The 21461-nt window shown below is 46.8% G+C and overlaps 3 protein-coding genes across 12 annotated transcripts in view; 1 reads left to right on the forward strand and 2 right to left on the reverse strand.

Moving 5' to 3' along the window:
* Positions 1-19: 19 nt before the first annotated feature.
* KCTD6 (potassium channel tetramerization domain containing 6) lies at positions 20-8326 on the reverse strand. 4 transcript variants are annotated; one of them, XM_054280958.1, is made up of 3 exons: positions 8252-8326; positions 2991-3099; positions 20-1781 (listed from the first exon to the last, which is right to left on the reverse strand). In XM_054280958.1, the coding sequence occupies exons 2-3, from the start codon at positions 3015-3017 to the stop codon at positions 1095-1097; spliced, it is 714 nt and encodes a 237-aa protein (XP_054136933.1). In that variant the 5' UTR covers positions 3018-3099; positions 8252-8326; the 3' UTR covers positions 20-1094. The 4 variants fall into 4 exon arrangements, with proteins under 4 accessions (XP_054136933.1, XP_054136935.1, XP_054136936.1 ...); XM_054280960.1 differs by lacking the exon at positions 8252-8326 and adding an exon at positions 6892-7527; XM_054280961.1 differs by lacking the exon at positions 8252-8326 and adding an exon at positions 6732-6863.
* Positions 8327-8697: 371 nt separating this feature from the next.
* On the forward strand, positions 8698-13989 carry PDHB (pyruvate dehydrogenase E1 subunit beta). Its single transcript, XM_054280957.1, has 9 exons — positions 8698-8835; positions 8975-9082; positions 9154-9216; positions 9300-9335; positions 9421-9706; positions 10607-10717; positions 11328-11419; positions 12092-12233; positions 12532-13989. Exons 1-9 carry the CDS (start codon positions 8698-8700, stop codon positions 12675-12677), a joined length of 1122 nt encoding a protein of 373 aa, XP_054136932.1. The 3' UTR covers positions 12678-13989.
* A 615-nt stretch (positions 13990-14604) lies between these two features.
* PXK (PX domain containing serine/threonine kinase like) overlaps positions 14605-21461 on the reverse strand; it is a 32139-nt gene continuing 25282 nt past the window's right edge. Inside the window, exons 17-19 of one of the 7 annotated variants that reach the window (XM_054280954.1) lie at positions 21365-21424; positions 17741-17822; positions 14789-14849 (exon numbers count right to left, since the gene is read on the reverse strand). In XM_054280954.1, coding sequence (XP_054136929.1) covers positions 17767-17822; positions 21365-21424 — 116 coding nt within the window. In that variant the 3' untranslated portion in view covers positions 14789-14849; positions 17741-17766. Of the gene's footprint in view, positions 14850-17544; positions 18128-21364; positions 21428-21461 lie in introns of those variants that run through there. The other 6 variants (XM_054280952.1, XM_054280956.1, XM_054280951.1 and 3 more) reach the window with 6 other exon arrangements.

Raw genomic sequence — 21461 nt, forward strand, 5'->3', positions numbered from 1 at the left:
TCACTACATAAAGTGCTGACAAACCAGGCAACTCTATTAGCAGCTACAAGTATTTAGGCTCTGTGTTCCCTCCATCCCTATCCCTTTAGCCAGTACAAATATTTGCCATCTTTCTATCAATCTAAAGCAGTTTTCAGAACACAAGCTTTGTCTTGTGTCTAATGAAGACATTTGAATCAACTCATTAACATAATCAACTAATTCCATAAAAAGGAACAAGTTCCATCATTAATGGAAGAATCCAGGGCCCTACCAGAACACCCCAACTACTCCACAGCACAAAAAATCAGGATTTGGGTGGGAGGTTTTTTGTTTGGTTGGGTTTGATTTTTTTAAGTATGAGAATTCTAAAAGACAAAAAGAAAATACAAAACAGTATTCTGTATTTCACATTTTTATTAGCTTCTTCTGGCAGGCATTACACTTGGGAATAATATTGCACCAGGCATTAAAAATATGAATTCTACCACAGGGACATTTTGCATTTAGAATCCAATATAAATATTTGTAATCGTATTTCCATGGCTACAGATAATATTTGGTTGCTTGATTTATATGCATAGAAAGAAACAGTTGTCATAACTGTAAGAAACTGTACTTATCAAGTACTTTTAAAGGGTGGGATTTGTTTTCCTAGAATATTACAATACTGTTTATTGATTTAGAAACTAAATTAGTCTACACAATAGCAGCTTCTCCCCAAACTGCATTTTAAAATCTTTTTTGTTTCTTGCTCCCAGTGTCATAGCATTAGATGGATTAGAAACCATTTAAACAAGAGGTAATTTTAGCACTTTGAGTCGAGTCAGAGAATTGTGTTAATGACACAAAATACCCTATTGTACTGATTCTTCGGACTCCCTCTTTCAAACAAAAAGGTGTCTTGACTGAACAGGCACATGCACGGTTTTTTTTCTGAACTGGACAAAAGAACAGAGCTGCTAGAGAATGAAACTCCTCCAGTCCTCACTGATAAACAATAAATAGTCGTATAAAAAAAGCCCATATTGTTGCTTTAGTCAAAATCCAGACTCTCTTGGGTTCACAGTCCAATGAAGTTGCTAATCACTGAAGTGGCTCCCGTGGAGTCAGAATCAGTCATCTGTTTTCCGTGCCAGTCTGCAGAAAGTCCAGTTGTGCTCCACTGTGTTCTCGTTGGCACGCTCGCTCATGTGGTGCACGCGGGTGTTCCTGATGGTGAAGCCCTGCTTGGTGATGTACTCCATGAGGTGCACGCGCAGCGACACTTCCTGGTGGTAATCGCACGGCCCGAAGGTGAAGGACACCTGGCAGTCCCTGGTGTCCATCATGTGCTTGTTCCACTTGGTGAAGTGGTTGGAAATGCCTTCCAGCAGCGCGTGGACCTTGGTGGTGATGGTGAGCTGCGTGATGATCACGGCCACCGGGTTGGAGTACTTGGAAAGCTTGCGGGTGCTGGACAGCTCCACCACCTCCTCAAAGGTATCCACAGGATACAATGGCTTGGGGTCATTGAGACACTGGATCAAGGGCTCAATCTGATAGAAGTCTGCTTCCTTCCGGAGCAGGTCAAACTCCTTGAAGTCCAGTGGCAAAGTGAGCTCTGAGGTCCTTAAAAAGTTAAGAACATAACGGAAAAGTGGTCCATCTCTGTCAATAAAGTAATTGCCCTGAGAGTCCCTGGCAGTGGGGAAGTCTCCCCTGAACATGGCCCCGAGCATTGAGTCAGGATATCTCGTTAGAGTTGTGAGGGAGGTCGTGTACATGTGTCCACCCACATTTAGCGTGACTGGATCAGTCATCTAGAAAGAGAGAAATTGCAGAGTTTATCAAGCCCCAACAAGAAGATTCGATCACCTTGCTGACACACAGAGCAAACACTGCTGGAAAACTGGGGGAATCACACTTCTCCTGTTCGGTGCCTCTAAGGGCTGCTCAAACCTGAACAAATCCAAGGCACCTAGCAACAAGGCACAACTGGCAACTCGACAGGATGATACTTAGCATGCAGAATGCACATTTCCAGAATGCTTTAGAAATCTTAACAACTGAGCTACTGTCGCAGGATCAAGTTTAGCATTCAGGCAGCAAGTTTTTTCCTATTCTACAGATGGGGAAATGAGAACAGAGAAATTTCCCGAAGAACAAGTTAGTCAGAATGAGGCCCAGCAACGTTCCTTACTTTCACAAGCTGTCTCTCATTCTAGAACAAAACCAAAACCAAAAAAAAAAAAGGAAAGAAAAAAATCAGCCAAACAAACGTTAAGCCTCTTTTTATCCCTCAAAAGAGGAAGACAATGCAGGTTTAAACATAGGACCAAGAGCTCACTATCAAAATAATCCACACTTTGGCTCAGAGGCTTCATTAAAACAGGCAAGGAGAAAAAGAACTTTCAGCTTTTAACTCCAAAAAGAAATATTTATTAACAAATTAGTGTGCTGCATAGAAGTGGAGAGCAGAGCACAAACCAGTCTGCATCAGATTCCAGATAGCACATTGAGGAAGCAAGAGAGAAAGGAACATAAATCCCATCTGGCCATCAACTCTAACAACCAGGACTGCAGCCAGCCAGAGAAAAGAGACATATGCATGGCAGCAGAATGAGAAGGGGAGGAAAATAAGATGTGCTTGTCTAGTTTGAGACAAGGTTTACAAGGAAAAATACTTTTCTCGATAAATAAAATGACAGACGTCCTTAAAATAATAAGCAAAAAGCATAAACTATTTTCAGCTTTTGTGTTAGGAAAATGATAACAGTGAGCTCAAGGCATCAGTTCAGTCCTGGCTGACTGTGCCCAGCAAATGTGAACCTGGGCACTCCCCACAAAGTGCACAGGAGCTGTGCAGCACTCCAGGGAAGGTGTGCAAGCTGTTGTACAGCTGTTCTAACAGGCATAGTTTCCCTTCTCTCATGACTGAAGCTCTGGATCTATGAAGGCAGATCTGGAAGGACTCTGGCTGCAAGAGCCTGGAAGCCCAGCTGAGGTGCACAGTGCACACCTGCACTCACCATATATCCCCAGTCTCCATTATCCATCTGTTCACGTGCTTGAGCTGTGGGATTCCAAGTTTAACAGGAGGCTGCTGAAAGGATACACAATTCCTCTCCTCTTATCTCCCTGCAGGAAAAAGCACACACAAACACAGAACAAAACATGGCAGACCATCAGCACCTACAAGAACACCAAGGGGAATGCTTTCCAATCAAAGGCAGGCTCTCTGCCAGGAAAGCATTCAGCTACAAAGTCACATTAGCAGAAGAATCTGCAAACCCTCTTTTCCCTCCTTCTCCCCTCACATTACCCACAGGACTGCCTCTGGAGCACACACGGCCACTCCACCAGTTGCCTGAACATCCCAGATTTCTTGAATAACAAGCAATGTGCCTCTGAGGACAATACATGTTCACAAGCAACCTTTCACCTGGGAAACTGTGAGTACTTTGAAAGACAGATGTTATTTTCCCAATTAAAAAAGTTTATTTAGCCACCTCTGAGGTCACACATGTGATCTGTTAATATTAGTCAACATTCCCATGCTCCAGTTTCAAACTGCTCAGAAAAATAAATCAAGCATGAAAGTCAATGAACACTAAGAATAAAAAAACCCTCACTGCAGAATTAATAATTCAGTAGTGGAGAACTGCAACTGATAGCAAGAACATTAATCTACAGACAAAGAGTATGAAAGGACTTCCCAGACACCTACTCTCAAAAGCAATCTCTGTAGGGACAAGCCAGAGGACATCTAACATGCTGTCAACACACACCAACAAAAGCAATTTGAGAAGAGATTCATGCTGTGACTCCCCAGAAGATGCTGAACTGTTGACTTGCATAACAAGGAGACTGTCCACAGGAGCACAAGGCAAATCCCCAGCCAGGCTGTGCAGCTCAAGAAGGGGGAAGTGAATGACCTCAGAGTCCAGTGTTGATGTGCCAAAGGTGGCCTGTCAACCTTGTCAAGCGATGGAAGGACAGGGAAGCCAGTCATCAGCCAGCCTTTATCCCTGCCCAGAGCTGCCTCTCTGCTAGAAGTGCTGAAAATTTAGGTCAGCCTGTTTTAAGTAGGGTAGAGCTTCTCAGCTTTGTTTATTTTTACATCTTAAAAAGACCACACAGTTCCCAAGACTTCTGGTCCCATCCTCTTTACTAACAAACTTCAACATGCAGCCACCCAGCTAAAGGCAGCACAAAGATTTAGCCAAGCCAGAGCCCCACGTTCCAAAACTACTCATTGTTCACAGTTAATTCCCAACCAAAAAAGATACCTTGCCCTTCCCATGCCTAGGAAATGAGGTGGGTTTCATTCACCACAGAACAAGGCAGCACATCCCACCTCTCTGTGCCCTGCTGCCCTGCCCAAATCCACAGCCTGGGCAAAACAGTGCCCAGCAGGTCCTGGGGACCCAGCAGCACAAGCACAGCCCCAGCTGCATCTCAGGTGGATTAAAGAGTATAAAAAACAAAATCAGTATATGAAAATAGTGAGGTCAGAACAACAGAAGACTAAGGAATACTAAGATACAGAACAAGTCATACCAGGATCCTATTTTTACAAATTAGAGACAGAGTATGCCTCAAGAGAGGACATTAAAGCACATCCCCCAGCAGCAGATAAACCTGGAACACCAGCTCTTTTGCCAACATCTCTAATTATTTTTTTTAACTGCTCACAAATCAAGAACTCAATTCTTTCAGGGTTTTGCTGTTTGCTTTTTTGTTTCATTTTGTTTTGTTTTTTGGGGGGGATTTTGGGTTTGGGCTTTTGTTTGTTTGTTTCTTTGGGGGGGTTGTTTGGTTTGGTTTTGGGGTTGTTTTTTTTTAATTGTCACTCAAGTACAGTTTGTAAACTTTGAGCAATAGACCAGACCTTTTAAATTCTAGCACTTGAAGGTGTTATTCTGCTCCAGTACAAGATGAGGAAAACATGAAGAGGCATTAAAACCATATGAGACTGGTACAGATTTCTGACACTCACTCAAAAGTGAAATGATGCAGCCAGCCAGAAACCTCTCCAGTAATCATGACAGAAGAGATCTGCAGTCTTAATAAAATTAACTCAAATTAGACATCCAGAATATTTCAAAGGCAGAGATGTCCATCAGTTATTTTAACTAGGGAATATGATGCTATTTTGGTCAGCATGTAAGTCCAGTACAGATGAATCAAGACTTCATCAGGGAAAGAAAGCGATGACACTGCAAGCCGGTGCAAAGGCATGATTTAATCTTTGATCACAGCTCTGCTGTGTAACACCAGAGTGAAAAATTTACAAGAGCAATTATCTGGAACAAACCTAGCCCTAAACATAGAAGGGGCACGGAGAAATCTCTGTGACCTTTGTGTAAGGACCCAGAGCCAGGAGGCACACACAGAGCGCCCAGGCAAACCAGTGCTGGAGCGAGATGTGCCACACAAAAGGAGATACCAGGAGCCCATCCTGAAATGCCTGAGAGTGATCCCAACCCTTCACTACCTCCCTCATCAACCTGGGAGTTCTGAATTTACACACAGCTTCACAGGTGAGAGTAGCTTAGTTTGGGTACAGCCTGAGCTAAGGACTCACCAACCACACCACAGCAAGGCTGAGGATGGACACCCTTCATGACATGTGCCCTCTCAATGATGCTTTAAATCCTCCTGAACGGGACACAGTGATCACCAGGGGGTGGGCAGACACTCCATCCATCCCCCAGCACAGGCAGCCTCAAGCCAGCTCTGTCCTTGTGTCACACACCAGTGGACTGCACGCAGGAACAAGCTTGCCAACACAGCTACTCCTGTCCAGACAGCAAATTACAGATGACACACAGCCATATCCCAAGGCAGCCTACATTTGATAACCACAAAAGAATATGTGAAGTGAAATTCAGTCAGACAAATTGCTGACACAGTTCAGCCAAACGGGATGTCCCTCTCTGGTGGGAGCAGAAGTGCAGGGACGGTGTCAGACCACAGTCCTGCTGTGGTGACACTGCTGTGCCTGCAGGGAGGGGACACACAGCAGGGACACGGGCACTGGGGCTGCTGCCACAGCCCAGCACAGCCAGAGCTGGAATGGCACAGTGAGAAGCAAGAAAAGCACTCAGGTCATCACTTTACACTCGACACACCAAACTGGATACCTGCACTTATAAAATGCTTGCTCTTATTTCATTTGTTATGACTCAGAGGATTACAGGGCTGTTTATCAGCAGCACTGCTGCAACAGGTAGTGCCACTAACTCCAGCAGGGCTTCTCCCACAACACAGCTGCAAACCAGTTTGCAAGCTGAAATTCAAAGAAAGCATTTAAGAGTCAGATGAATGTCTGCACCTGTGAAAACACACACACAGACACACATACACAGGCCAGGGAGGCCAGCAGCCCTGCCAGGCATTCATCCACACTGCTGGCACTACAGGCTCCCACCACTCCTGGAGAGAGCCCTGCAATGGTGCAACATGCAGTTACTCAAAGGAGGAGCAGAAATACACCAAGCTGTTGTAAGTCAAGAGGCACAGACCACCTGATTTGCTCTGAATGTTCCTCACCTAGTTTTTCAAATAAGAATTAAGGGATTTACTCCTGGCAATAATCTTTCATGGGCAGTTTGGTATCAATATTACAGCACAGGCTGTTTAACCTCAAGAGTTACCTTTGATTCCTATGTCAATAGAGAGATGGAAGGAATTCTAGCAATGGCAACTTAAAAATGAAAAAGAGCAAGGTAAGACTCTGACATACACTTGGCATTTCAGCTACTCACCCCCTTTGTGAGCTCCCTGCCTCTCACACTTAGATCTCACAAGATGAGAAGGAACTCCATCCACCAGCACAGTTATGCTGTACAGGGACAACCTCTCTCTTTCCCAGCCAGTCAGAAAATTTGAAAGGCAAGTTCTTACTGTAAATTACTGGTGACTCACCTGAACTGACAAACACTGAGCAGCACCAGTGCTGACTGCTCTCCACCAAACTACAGTGAGCTGATGGTCTGCAGGGCACCCCTGAGCCCCAGCTCTGTGCCACCCTAACCAGGGGAGTGAGGAGGAGGAGGAGGAACGTTCTCAAAACAACCAGTTACCAAATCTTCTGGCAATTCAGCAGATCAGCTTCACTAAAGAAAGCACCTACTGCCTTCTACACATGTCAAGTTTATCATGACTAATGCAGTTTATTAAAAGTTAACTTAGCTTTTGCTTTTCTTGGGTTGTTTTATACTAATACTCAGTCTTTACCTCAGGCAGGATGGAAAAACGCTCACGCTAGCCACTCAACATTTTCACTCCTTTATGTTTAATTGCTTCACAACAAATTCCAAGCTCCTAAAGTTTCCATCCCTTCCCCAAGGAGCTCTATGACATCCTGTTTTAAGCCCTGATTCCAAACCTGTATTTCAATTGCTTCTTGTTGGAAGAGCCCACATCCAGTACGACTTTGGTCCTCCTATAAGAGACCCAAAGGAGGACTCTCACATCCAGCCTGGTCCTGCTGAAGCAACCCAGGGCACTCAGGCTTCCAGGACCTGTGATAATAATTGGGGTTTATCCATGCACTTTGCTTCTGTGATATTAGCCAGTGCTTTTCCATTGAGGAAACACGTCTCTGAACAGTTCTGGCGGGGGGCAGGTGTCAGACACACGGAGCATCCCTGCACACAGCTGGGGCTTGGCACTCACACGGACCAAGGAGGGACAGCCACATGGGACAGAAATCCCCCCGGGGAGCGCAGAGTGGGGTCCAGGGCTGCAGCAGGAGCCGGGAAGTGCCCGTTTCCATCCCAGAAGAGCCAACGAGACGGTGGTAGAAGAACTCTCCCCCGGATCACCGTGATTCAGCAAAGATGCTGGGATTAACCCCTTGTGCTCTCTCCCCGCAAGTGACCCGCGAGCCCATGGCCTGACCCCCACCCAGAACAGAGCCCCAGCTCTGCTCCTCTCCCGCTGGGGAAGCGGGACCCGCTCCCCTCCCGGTACCGAGCAAAGCCCCGGTCCGGAGCCTCCCTGCCAGGGCTCAGCGCCGGCACCCACCGGGCATCCCCCGCGCCCGACCGGGAATGGGACCCGTAACACCCCCGGTCCCAGCCCCACGCCAACTCGGGGCCTCCGCTCTCGGTGCCCGGCCGGGCACGGCCCCGGGAGCCCGGCACGGCACGGGCACCTGCCCCGCTCCCGCTCCCGCCGTGACGCGCTGCCCTCCGCGGCTGCGGCCCCCGCCCCGCACCGCCCCCCGAGCCGGGGCAGCCCCGGGCCCGGCCCCGCGCCCCCCGCCCGCCCCGGCACTCACGGGCGCAGCTCTCGGCACTGAGGCGGAGCCCGGCGGCAGCAGCGGCGGCGGCGGGGACCGTGCCCGAGCCCGGAGCGGAGCCGCCGGCGCGGGCGGGGACGGCGCGGGGGAGTGTCCCGGCGGGCCCCGCCCCGGCGGTCGGTGACGGGGCGGGGCGGACGGGCGCGGCCGGGACGCGCGTTCCCGCCGCCCAGGGGCTGCCCGGCGGTTCCGGCGCGTCCCCGCGGGCGCGTCCCCGCGGGGCTGCGCGCGCCCGGCCGGGGCCGCGGGCGGGGCGTTCGGGCGCGCGCCACGCGCGGCCCCGCGGGGGTCCCCGCACGGCCCCGGTACCGGAAGTGGCGCAAGAAGGCCGCGCGCTCCTCGCCACGCCCGCGCGCCGCGGAACCTCTCGCGAGAGCCGCGGGGAGGCGGGGCCGGGCGGCCCAGGGCGAGAGGACACGGGCAAGATGGCGGCGGCTGCGGCGGCCCTGCGGCACCTGGCGCTGGGCGCCCGCCTCGCCCCGCACGGCAGCGGCGCCCGGGCCCCGCTCCAGCGGCTCCAGCAGCGCAGGGGCCTCCGCCTGTCCGCGTCCGCCGCCATACAGGTAGCGGGGAGGGCTGCCCCCTCAGGGAAGGGTTCGGCCCCAGGCGGGCGGGCGTTGAGGTGACTGCGCCGCCGGGCTGAGGTGACTCCGGCGTGTGAGGAGCCGGTCCCCGCTCAGCCCGCCCGCCGCTGTCTCGCAGGTGACGGTGCGGGACGCGCTGAACCAGGCGCTGGATGAGGAGCTGGAGCGAGACGAGCGCGTCTTCCTGCTGGGCGAGGAGGTGGCACAGTACGATGGCGCCTACAAGGTACGCGGGAGACGCTGGCGGCCCGGGAAGGGGCTTCAGGCGGGCCCTGACTCCTTGCTCCTACCCTGCAGATCTCCAGGGGTCTCTGGAAGAAGTACGGGGACAAAAGGGTGATCGACACCCCGATATCTGAGGTGAGGCTGCCTTCTCTCCTACCCTACTGATGCCGTCATCAGCTGCTCCCTGGTCCTTATCCCTTGGTTTCCTTCTCTTTCAGATGGGCTTTGCAGGAATCGCTGTCGGTGCTGCTATGGTTTGTACATTTGCATTCCTTTACTTCTGCTTTTAAAAATTGAACCGTTTTTATGTCAAAACCCATATTTCAATACACTTAATAGGCAGGGTTGAGACCGGTGTGCGAATTCATGACGTTCAACTTCTCGATGCAAGCCATCGATCAGGTGATCAACTCCGCTGCCAAGACCTGTTACATGTCTGCGGGCTCCATCGCCGTGCCCATCGTGTTCCGCGGCCCCAACGGCGCCTCGGCGGGCGTGGCCGCGCAGCATTCCCAGTGCTTCGCCGCCTGGTACGGCCACTGCCCCGGCCTCAAAGTCGTCAGCCCCTGGAGCTCCGAGGATGCCAAAGGGCTGCTGAAAGCATCCATCCGGGATGACAATCCAGGTGGGCACGAGCAGCTCATAGCAATGCCTCCCACTGGAGGAATGGCTGGTTTTACCCACAAAACAAAGATTGGTTAAACCCTGGAGCACTCAAGGTTGGCTTACTGCAGTTTTAGGGTATGTAAAAAGACACAGAGGGATTTGTGCTTTTCTCTTTCACTCTGAGGAGAGGCTGGCACAGCCCAGGGCTGGGTGAAGGGATGTTGGCAGTGTCTGGTTTGGAGAGCACTCTGAGCATGCAGAAAGGCTTCTGTAAAAGAGCTGAAATAATCCTGAACCTTTTCACTATGTGATGGGAAACAATACCTGATTTTTCCTTACTAGCTGCCACATAACAGTCCCTGCCATGCTAACAGCAGACTGATTTTGTGCTGATGCCAGGTGCACAGTTTTAGTGCTAGTTTGGTATCAGCCTGGAAACCTGAGAGTATTTACAAATCTATCATAAAGGGGTTAAAAAGGGTGAAGATGAGTTAGGAGAATTATTATATTACATTACATTCCTGCATTTATAGTGCCTATGTAACTCAATTTTACAGATCATGAAATTCAAATTATAAATTCACAATGTCCTTATTCAAGAGCAGGGCAACCTTTGACTTTATTTTTTCACAAACAGTAATTAAAAATATTAGACCTTTCTAAAACTAGTGGTTGTACTGTCATGTACCAAAAGTAAAATGGCTCACCTCATTTCAGAGTAGTTGTAGAAGTTTCTTAAATAATTCATTATTGAAGTAAAAACTTAGATTTACTCTTTTTTTTTTAATTCCTTCTGCAAACAGTCCTCACTCCCTTGTTGCCTGGGTGGGTTTGCTGTCTTGAGCTGCAGGACTGTTAATGGTCAGTGCAGGCCTGTGCCTGCGGCTGTGCACACTAATCCAAGTATGTTTCCTTCTAGTTGTGGTGCTGGAAAGTGAATTACTCTATGGTGTTCCCTTTGAAATGTCTGAACAGGCACAGTCAAAGGAGTTTGTTGTTCCCATTGGGAAAGCTAAAATAGAAAAGCAAGGTAAGCTGAGAATGCATTTGTTTCCTTATTAATTGACATCCTTTGAGACTTTTCTTAACCTCTCATCTATTCAGGGTACAGAAAAGTATTTCAAATGTTAAGTATTCAAATGTTCTTTTATCCACTGTTGTGGTTTCTTGTTCTGTTGCCCTTACAAGGAAATATGACCTGATTGTCCATATCTCAGCTTAAACCATACCCTTCTAGAGGATTCCATAAAGGATTTGTTCTGTAGTACAGATTGGGTAGGTGATGGCTGAAACTGCTTTTTCCTCACCTAAGTATGTGATTTTGGTCAAAAATGCAAAAAGAGATCACTGTAGTGTTTCTGCCCACTTTTTCATAATTTACCTCTGAATTATATGAATATTTGAATAGGATAATCTGAAAACTATATTAAATACCTCTTCAGTTCCCTGGATTCAAGGGCAAAATTTGTGTCTTAACATGGTCCTTCCTCTCTTCATACTATGTCTGGGCTCAGTATTTCAAATAAATCTAAGAACCTAAAATTTACAAGTGAATCCTAATGCTACTTGCAAGGAGCCTGAGGTCTGGAAAAAAGCTTTAAATCTCAAGAGGTTTTTTCTTACTCTTGTTTCTGTTGTAGGAACTCATGTTACATTAGTGGCACACTCAAGACCTGTTGGCCATTGTTTGGAAGCAGCTGCTGTACTTTCTAAAGAAGGTGTAGAGTGTGAGGTGAGTGAGGTTTGGGTTACCTTTCTCTTTCTCTAAAGTAGGGGTAAAAGTAGCATCTACTTGTTCAAGTTCTGCAAAACTTCAGTGTATTACCTACAACAGTCTTAATACTTGCAAGTGGCCTAACAGCATGTGCCTTTCACGTTTCTGAGTCAAAAATTAATTATTAAGTCTTGTCTTTGGAGTCAGAACTGGAAGTTCTGAGGGGCCCTGTACCCAAGCAGTGGTGGGTGACAGGCTCAGGGCACAGCTCTCAGGGCACAGGGCACAGCTCCCGGGCTCAGGGCACAGCTCTCAGGGCACAGGGCACAGCTCCCAGGCTCAGGGCACAGCTCACAGGCTCAGGGCACAGCTCACAGCTCCCAGGCTCAGGGCACAGCTCTCAGGCTCAGGGCACAGGCTCAGGCTCGGGGCACAGGGCACAGCTCACAGGCTCAGGGTACACACTCAGGGCACAGCTCTCAGGCTCAGGGCACAGCTCACAGGGCACAGCTCACAGGGTGTAGCTCTCAGGCTCAGGGCACAGGCTCAGGCTCGGGGCACAGGGCACAGCTCCCAGGCTCAGGGTACACACTCAGGGCACAGCTCCCAGGCTCAGGGCACAGCTCACAGGCACAGCTCACAGCTCTCAGGCTCAGGGCACTGCCAGGCTCACCCTCTCCCTTTCCCCAGGTGATAAACCTGCGAACCATTCGGCCGATGGACATAGAGACGGTGGAAGCCAGCGTGGTCAAGACAAACCATCTGGTCACTGTAGAAGGAGGTTGGCCCCAGTTTGGAGTTGGAGCTGAAATCTGTGCCAGGATCATGGAAGGTACTGAGTTTCACAGCACACTGATCTCATTCCCTACTCTAAATCCTGATTATTCTTGATGAAGCCAGGCAAAAGCAGAGTTAGAGTTACATCAGGGGAGTGGAGCTGTCTTACTCTGGAGATTTTCACGGGGTGGGTGACCAAACCCCACAGTGCATGAACACAAACAAGCCAGAACACTGCTTTCTGGAATGTTAGAGCTACAGGAACAAAATTGTTTATAAATAGAGTAAGATTCAGAAATTGAATCAAGATAAAAGCATAGTACTTGGCAACCTGACACTGTCTTCTGTTTCAGGGCCTGCCTTTAACTACCTGGATGCTCCAGCTGTGCGTGTCACCGGTGCTGATGTCCCCATGCCTTATGCAAAAATCTTAGAGGATAACAGCATACCTCAAGTGAAGGATATAGTATTTGCAGTGAAAAAAACTTTGAATATATAAGTTGTAAATAGATGTTTTAAAATCCTGCTCTACAAGGCATTCTTGGTGTTGGGCATGTTGTATGCATAATTTCTGTTGTATAAGCTCCATGATCTTTTTTGTACAGTGGGGAAAGTATAGTGACCTCCCAAAATATTTATATGGGGTTACCCCCCCAAGCCACACTTTCTGTCTGCAACCATGTGGTAATGCTTGTTTGTTCAACAGTACAGCTGGGTCAGTGCTGCTCTTTGTGGAGAAACCCCGTTGTAAACTCAGCATGAGGGGAAATCCTCTGGTTTTGTGGCTTGTAAGTGCCAGAGGAGCTGTGTTGAAGCTGCTGCAGCAGTGAGTGAGGGCAGAGCTGCAGAGAGCAGGAGCAGGCCTTGAATGCTGCACAGCTGCAGGAGCCTGTGGTTGCAGGGCTCATTGGAGAGCAATGATCAGGCTGATCACTGGAGCCCAGCCCTGAGTGCAGCAGAGGCTGTGGCAGCCCAGGGCTGGCTTAGGAGATGCTGGCTGTGTCTGCTTTGAAGAGCACTGTGCACATGCAGAAAGGCTTCTGTACAAGAGCTCAAATAAAGATCCTGAACCTTTCCACGATGTGATAGGAAACAATACCCGATTTTTCTTTACTACCTGCCACATAACAGTGATTAAAAAAAATGCCCAGATGCTTTGCTTTTACTATTCAAGTTTTTTGTGGTTTCTTTTTTTTTTTTAAGCTCCTCACCTAGGCTGACAGCAGCACACTCTTACTATAGCTCTTGCAATGCAAAATGAGTTTATCCAGCTGCACTGAGCCCAAGCAGCAGGTCTGTGGAGTGTGTATGAAGAGCTGGGACACATTTAGAGCAGCCTTTGGAGATCCCAGGGAGCTCTGCCAGGCCTCCCTCAGCAGCTCCTGGTACAGAGGGAAAGCTGCCTGGAGGGGCCTGTGCAGCAGGGGCTGCTCTGCCCCTCGGGTAAATGGGGGCAGAGGATCTTCTGTGAGCAGGCAGAAGAGTTGGGTCCTGTTTCTGCAGAGCCAGGAACACTCCCCAGAGTATTTCCTGTAGCAGAGATGCTGCTCAGTTCTTGGGAGGTCTGGCTTGGAGGTTGAATCCCACTGGAACATACCCACCACATGCTGCTGAAGGAATTCCATTAACATTTTAATAAAAATGAATATCACAGGTTACATGAAACTTTGTACAGACATTCTCTGCATAGTAACAAACACTGATGTACTTGAATTTAAAAAAATGGATTATCTATAATCCTTTAAAGTGCAATTTGTTTAAGGTTTTAAATCAAAAAGGATCTTGCAATAAAGTTTAAATGATAGAATTAACTTGAAGTAACTTTTCATTTAATTAAATCAACAAAAACATCCCAGTGCCCTATAACCTCCCACTTCAACTGCTTCCTCATTTAAAAACACTTTCTCCTAGAGTTGCAGGTAGGATGTCCATTTAAACAAGCTTCATGAGACAGCATTTTAACTCCACCAGCAAAACATGGTGGGAATAAGATTTAATTCTCCAGTTCCCTCACCTGTGCAGTATGTTTCAAAGGTTGGATTATGTAAAACAAATTGTTGACTCCATGCAGCAAGAATTAAGATGAGTTACAAGTGCGTGAAAAGAGTTGAAAAACTGAGCAGACTAAAACTACATTCCTGTAATTTGAAAAATGGGGTGGAATGGAGCTAGGAAAAATGCATTAATTTACCATCATCATGGTCATTCCTATTTTCAGATTTTTTTGTTCAGCTACAGAGGAGTTGCTGTTCCCCTGTAGGTGTAGCTGGAGAACCCAGTTCCTACAGCCAAGTAAAGACCGGAGTGCTCATCCCAGCGGGGCACAGCAGGGATCAGGGTGTTGGGATCGCAGCAGCCCGGGCAGGCAGTGCTGGAACCGGGCAGAGGGGAGCTGCAGTGCTGGGTGCTGCTCAGGAGGGGCAGCACAGGAGGGGACAGGGAATTGAATCCTGCAGTGACCGGCGGCCTCAGCTGATCCTGGGGGCGCTGTGGTCGCACGTCTGTGTTTTCTTCAGGGTTCCTTTCTGGAAGTTCTGGATGGAGCTGAGCAGGGCTCCTCGGCTGGCGCTGACCTCGGGCCGGGCCGGGGGCGCCTCCGCGCTCCCCTCTGAGCCCGGGGGCGGAGCTGCTGGCGGCGGCGGCGGCGGGGCTGGCGGGATGGACGATGCTCCTGAGACATTCGGGAGAGAAGGTGGAGTTTGGTTATGCCGGGCAGGTCCTGCCCCAGGGGCTGCGTGGCTGGACTTGCTCAGTCCCGCACTAGTCCCGTCATCCCTTGAATGCCAGTGAGTGTGAAGAACAGAACAGATGGAAAATGCCAAAGTGATCCAATCCCTCTATCTGCAGGTGAGATAGCATGGCATCTGAGATACCTCTGAAATGAAGCCTGAAGGGCCTCAGGACTCAGATGCAAAACGTGACTCATATGTGATCTTGCACCAAGGAAAACAGGGATCACTGAAGGGGACTTCCCAGGTTCAGCTTCACCTGCTTGTCCCTAGTGAGGCTGTTCATGTTCTGTGGGACATGAACAGCAACAAGGACTGGAAGCAAATTTTACTACCTGTTCTTACTTACATAACTCATTTTACAATCCTATGAATGAAGAACCACATCCCTGTAATATTTGTGATGACCATTTCACTTGGCCAGATTATACCTCATTTTTAGAGTACTAACTGCAGATAGAGTTTTCTGGAAGTGTTTTACACTTCCAAAGTTCTGTTTGACTTTCTCCAAATATGTTGTAACACATGGCTGTTTTGACAGACTGAATGAATCACAACACTGTCACACACACCTCCAGCCTGCCTCTCTTGTTCCCACCTTTGTACTCTGTCCCTGCCACATCCACTTTCTGCTTCTCATCCAACCTCAGCCTGCACATCCTGACTCCCTGGGGAGCCAGAGCCCACAGTGGAACGTGCAGCTGCCCCAGCAGTGGGGGCCTGCAGGGAGCTGTTCCTGGCACTTCAGAGCCAGGCAAGCGGATTTCCTCATTCACCCAGGAATTCTCCCAACACCCTGATCTTGTGCAGCCCTGCTGCTACACCACTGCTACACCAGTCAAATAACAATGGGCCATCTTGTCTCATGTTCTGGAAGGAGTAGGGACATAAAGATTAATATCCTGGTACTGCTCAGCAGTGAATTTGAACTCTAATCTAGATCATGAGTTATGCCGTAGGAAGACTGAAGAGACAAATGGCACCTAGTAACACTTGCTTCCAGTAGCTCTGACCTACAAAGAGGAATATACTGGTAAATGGCAAGAACTGTGATACTGGGCAAGGAAAACAACATGAAGGCAGCCAAGAGACTGTTGTTCCTCAAGTGAACTGCTTGGTAGAAGTGAGCAAATATCAAGTAGGTGAGCAAATATCAAGTAATTATGTAACATTATGCCACTCAGACTCAAAAGGGATTTGATGAAGGATAAAGCTCAACTACAGAAAAGAAGCAGAGTTCTCTGTGCTCCATTTGTCTGTCAATTCCTCATCAACAACTGTTTTTAGGCTAACAAGTAAAGTAAAAACACAACTGCTGTTATTAAAACAAGCAGTTATACTAGATGAAAGACATAATTCAAAACTTCCTTATTTTCTATCTGTACCAGTCTTTGAAGAAAGACTTTTCCCATATGAGAGCAAGCTCAAAATGCAGAGTATTCACATAAAGCATCCAATTTTGGCAGTGTACATTAATATGTGCTGTGACTGTAGCACTTCCAGCTCTTCAGGAGAAATTCTCATTGGCACAAAAGCCTTCTGTGAAAACAAAGCATTAAAGTACACATTGAGCTCATCTTCACTCTCTTCCCTTCCAGAGGAAATACTCAAGTCCCAATAGAAACACCAGAGATGAACTGAAACAATTTAACCTGCCTGTTGCCTGTGAATCAACTGCTTTCTGAGGTAACCAAAACTTCACAGGATGGCAGCACAATCTGAAATTACATACTGGGGCCTTCTAACTTATACAAATCTGCTTTTTACACTTGCCAAAGATGTACATCAATTTACTGTTAGAAATACTGACTAAACATTCCCAGCACTAGAGTCCTGCTTTTCTTGTGGATGGATGCCAGGAAAGAAAAACTTGGCACTTGTCCAAAGGAAGAATAAGACCAAGAGCAGTCCAAGAACTCATTTAGTGGTTGAAGTGGTCAGAGCAGGACTGGTGCACCAACCTACCTCCAAACAGATCATGCAAACTGCTGTGAAAGCACCAAGAGCAGCTCATCACAAAAGAAATGCATCAAAGAGATGCAAGAACTGCAGAGAACAGACAAGATTTTTGTCTGGGATTGCAAGGTGAGGCTGAAAGAGACTATGCAAGGAGTTGTACAAGATGCAATAGGAAATGACCACGAAAGCAGTGGGCAGGGAATACAAATACAGTGGTAATGTGGTGAAAGAAGGCACATGTTCAACACACAGAGAGCAAAAAGGACACAAAATGCTTGGATCACTAAGTATTAGTAGGCCAACATTCCACATGCTATCTTCAAATTTTGGTCTGGTTATTTTACAAGAGTAAAAAGACAGGGATGTAGGGGCAGAGATCACCTTTCTTCCTGGAAATCTGTTAAGTTCCTCAGGACTCACTATTACTGAAATTGAGCTGTAGTTGAACTCTTGGGAGACTGCTAACATAGAATTGCACCTCACACTTGAGCTCTGCTGTGAGACATTAATACACTCAGGGTTCAGAATGACATCTGACAAGCTATGAGCCTTATATATTGAACCTGTTAATTAAGAAATCTTCAAAAATCTTCAAATCCATTCACTTCAGTCAGGTAATCAACACCAAGCTGCCCTTCCCTTCTTGACACGAGTGGTGCAAAGAAATCTGAGTTCACACACATTTACATCTACAGAGGAAATTGTTCTGCCCTACAGTGAAATCTTTTCCTGTATTTACTAGAAAAAACATTTGAAACAAGTGCTTAGCTATCACCAGGCCCTTCCACTACATCCATTGAAGGATATTGCCTGCAAACACACATTTTATTCATTCATGCAGTTATAAGAATAAAACACTCAAACAAGAACTTACCAAGGGTTTTTACAGGGACATTTTTGTTAAAAGAGTGTGTTAAAAGGAATAGGAAGTAAATCAGATGCTGTAAACTTGATGCCTGAATTGAAACAAAAACTTAATTATGAATTTAAAGTGACAGCAATTGTGCAAACAGCATTAAAAACTTGGCTGAGAATGGGATGTGAACAAAGAAAATAATTTTAGTGATAGTTTTTAAAGATGCTGTATTTCATTAAAATAATCTGTAAGAACATTCAGATTTTTTTTCTTCTATTCCCTCCCAATACTAAGCAACTTCAAGATTTGCATCCAACTTTCCCATTCAGAAACAGAGCATCTTTAAAGAGATAAATCAGCATTAGCTTACTTTTCCGAAAATTCACGTTCAAAATGATGCATGCTCTATTGAAGACAGCAGAGAAAGAGAGAGGACACAAGTTAATCATCCAGTTCTCGTGTCAAAGTAAGAAAAACAGACACTGTTAGCTGAAAAGTTAGTACAGAAGTCAATATATTCTTACTCACTGACAAATATGAGGACAGCAGATTGACTATTTCATATTACATTTACAATACTTCACTCAATTCTGAAAAATGAACAACAATTTTCCATGCTCTAAGCATTATTATACCTGATAACAAATACAACATCCATGCTTTCAGTTGCACATGCCATAATTCAAGCTCCACAGGATTAAAGTGCATTTAGAGAGATTTAGAAAGAAATCTGCAGGAAGGTTGGACACAGAAGACAAAATCCATTCCGTTCCAGAAACACTTCCTGCTGTATCAACACCTGTATTCACGCTTGTGGTCAGAGACACCCAGGAAAAGCACTTCCTAAAGCATTCCACCTGTTTTACAGGAAGGTGAGGGGCAGGAAAGATGCACCATAAGGGTGCCAATGAAACACATGTCATACTGAAGGATTCAGAACAACTGGCACAGAAAAAGATTGTTAAGTACAATTCTTTCACTATTCCTGCAGGTAAATCCAGAGAAGCAAAAGTGACCCCCTCCAAATTTGTCTCTGTTGAAAGAGATCTTGCTGTATCTTATGGGCTTATTTGATTTAGAAAATATTCAGTGAAATTTTAAATAACCCATACCACACTGTTCTGCAGCCCTTCTGATCCTAGCCACTGCTCACAGCCACAAAGAAAATGAACAGATTTTCACAGCAGGAGCAAAGAATTGGGGGAAAAAAAAAAGAACCACACCAGGAGAATGTCAGAAACACAGGATGTTATATTAGAGTCACTTGCATGATCTAACTATGTATTTCAAATGCTCTTTAGCCAAGAACCTGCAGCACCACCAGCCCAAAACATTCTCACCAGTGAGAACAGCCCATGAGAGCCAACACCTCCAGAGGCACCTTCCCCCTCATGCTCTCAGTCCTGCAGCTGCCACCACACAGCAGAAGCCAGCCATGGTTTTATTCCTCACTCTGGTTTCCATCCACTCTCCCAAGCTCTCTGCTGCAAGCCAAGCCTCTCAATGCCTTTGTTCAGAGACAAAGAACCTCTCAACACATGAGAAACCCCCTGCAGGAGGCTCCTTCCCCAGGGCAGGCCAGCCTGGAGCCCTTCCCCTTTGATCAGTGTCTCTCTCTTCACACAGCACACTCTGCATGAACAGTTACAGGCCAGGATGGGAGCAAAGCTTCTCTTGAGGGCACTTTTTCCTCATCAGCCTTAGTTCTGTCATGGTATTGTATCAGCAGGATGCTCTGAGAGGCCCCAGTTCCAACACAGCCATTCCAAGCCAGACAGACAGACAGACTGAAAGCCTCAATGCCTTTTTGAGAATCATCTCACCACACTGACACCCACGAGCAGTTTTGGTACAGAGGTAAATATCCTTAGTAATACAAGGAAATCAGAAGAGAGAAATGCAAGCTGCAGATGCATCACTTGTCACAAACAAAGTCCTACCATGGGACCAGAGTGTCTTTCCTCAAGGCAGTAAAAGCAGACTTGCCTAGAACAGCTAAAACTCCAACACTGCTGGTGAAAAAAAATCTAGTTGTTGTTATTCTCTCAGAATTAATATCTGAAATTTCTTCTACGAACTCTACTCACAAAAGCATTCCTGAAAATGTGACACTTGGCTTTACACCTCATAAACAGCACCCAGCCATCAGCTCACTAAAGCAAGCCCCAGTGTGAGGACAGGCAGGGCCACCAGCACCTTGTCACACAGGGGGGACCCCCACAAGTCACCAGGAGCACACTGGCACAAGATGACCAACAAACACACTGTGACAATATGCTCTGAATTGAGACAAGTTTTGAGCACAAACCTGAGCTATTTTGACCCATATCTGCACATAAACCTGCATCCCATGCTTAAAATTTGAGAAAGCTTTCAACCAAGTTCCAGCAAGTCTGAGTCAGAACATAACTAAAGAGTAGTTTCATAGGGGAAAAATGCTTTCTACACATCTGTCCATTTTGGAGCCACATTTCAGCTACTTCCTTATGGAAGCCCTGGCAGAACTGGCAAATTCTCCAGATCACAGTCAGTGCAATAGCAGTGTTACTGTGCAACACAGTAACAGTCATTATCTTGCTTAGGCTGACTGGGAGAAGTTAGTTCCTACAATACACATTCCCCATGCCCTCAACTTGAAGGAGAAATTACTAATTTGAGTTTCAGCATGACTGATTAGAATTACATCACACACACTGCAGTGTCCTTTGAAAGATTATCCACAGCAAAGACAAATTTGATTGCATTGCTTTGGTTAATGAGTTGTGCTGTGGGGAAAGTTCCTGGAACTAGAAATCCTATGGCAGGAGTCACCATAAAAAATGATGACTTCCCCTCTGGAAATGCATTCTGTTAACATCTTTGGTTTTTAGTATTGGCCAGTGCTCCTCTTCCAGTCATTCAGACTGAAGAATACGCACTACCGCTCAATATTCAGATTTGTAATTCAACTTTCAGAGCATTTCTATTCCCCACTCAAGCAGATTCTTCACCACTTCCCACCCCTGTCTTAAACATTAGCAAAACTCTCTGCACAGCCACCCAGCAAACTGAAAAACAGAACTGTCCGAAAATAATAAAGATACTATTTTTAACCCAAATTAGTCTTGTTTCTAGATTTGTTTCTACAAACTCTACTGGGTTATCAATGGAGTGTAGCAGAACTGAGGAGATTTATGAAGCTTAAGTCACTGAATTTGTCACACCTAAAATTCCTGAAAATAAATCACAGCAGTACAGGAACAAAAAGAACAAAGAAACAAGGGATGAACGAGCAGTATTTCAGAGTCAGCAGACCATTAACACCAGAACAAATGCATACTGCAACATGAGGCCCAGAAAATGCCTGGAAATTTGCAATGTGGGTAGGCCTGGAGTAACACAGACTTCAAAGCAAGCAGGTCCACCCTGGGTAAATCATATCATGTGTATCTCAGAAAGGTTATAGTTACAAAAAGGTTCTCTGTGACCCTCAAAAGAGAGCACAAGCCCACACTCAGGCTGCCACAAGGTAACTGACATCTCCATGTTCCATCCTTGAAAACCATCATCTGATCATCCTTGGGAATAACACCACCACTGAGGGCAGAGGGGAGTAAAAAACAACATAAAAAAGATAAAAACTGTAATGATTGTTGAACATACCTGCTGTGGAGGGCGGAGTGGGGGATGATGGAGATGTTAAAGGAGAACTGGCCCCAGAGCCTGCTGAATAAAACAACAGTCAGGTAACTACAGCTGT

This window comes from Melozone crissalis, unplaced genomic scaffold, assembly GCF_028551555.1.
Source record: "Melozone crissalis strain CALT ecotype California unplaced genomic scaffold, PUWL_Pcris_2 ptg000029l_1, whole genome shotgun sequence".
NCBI lineage: Eukaryota > Metazoa > Chordata > Aves > Passeriformes > Passerellidae > Melozone > Melozone crissalis.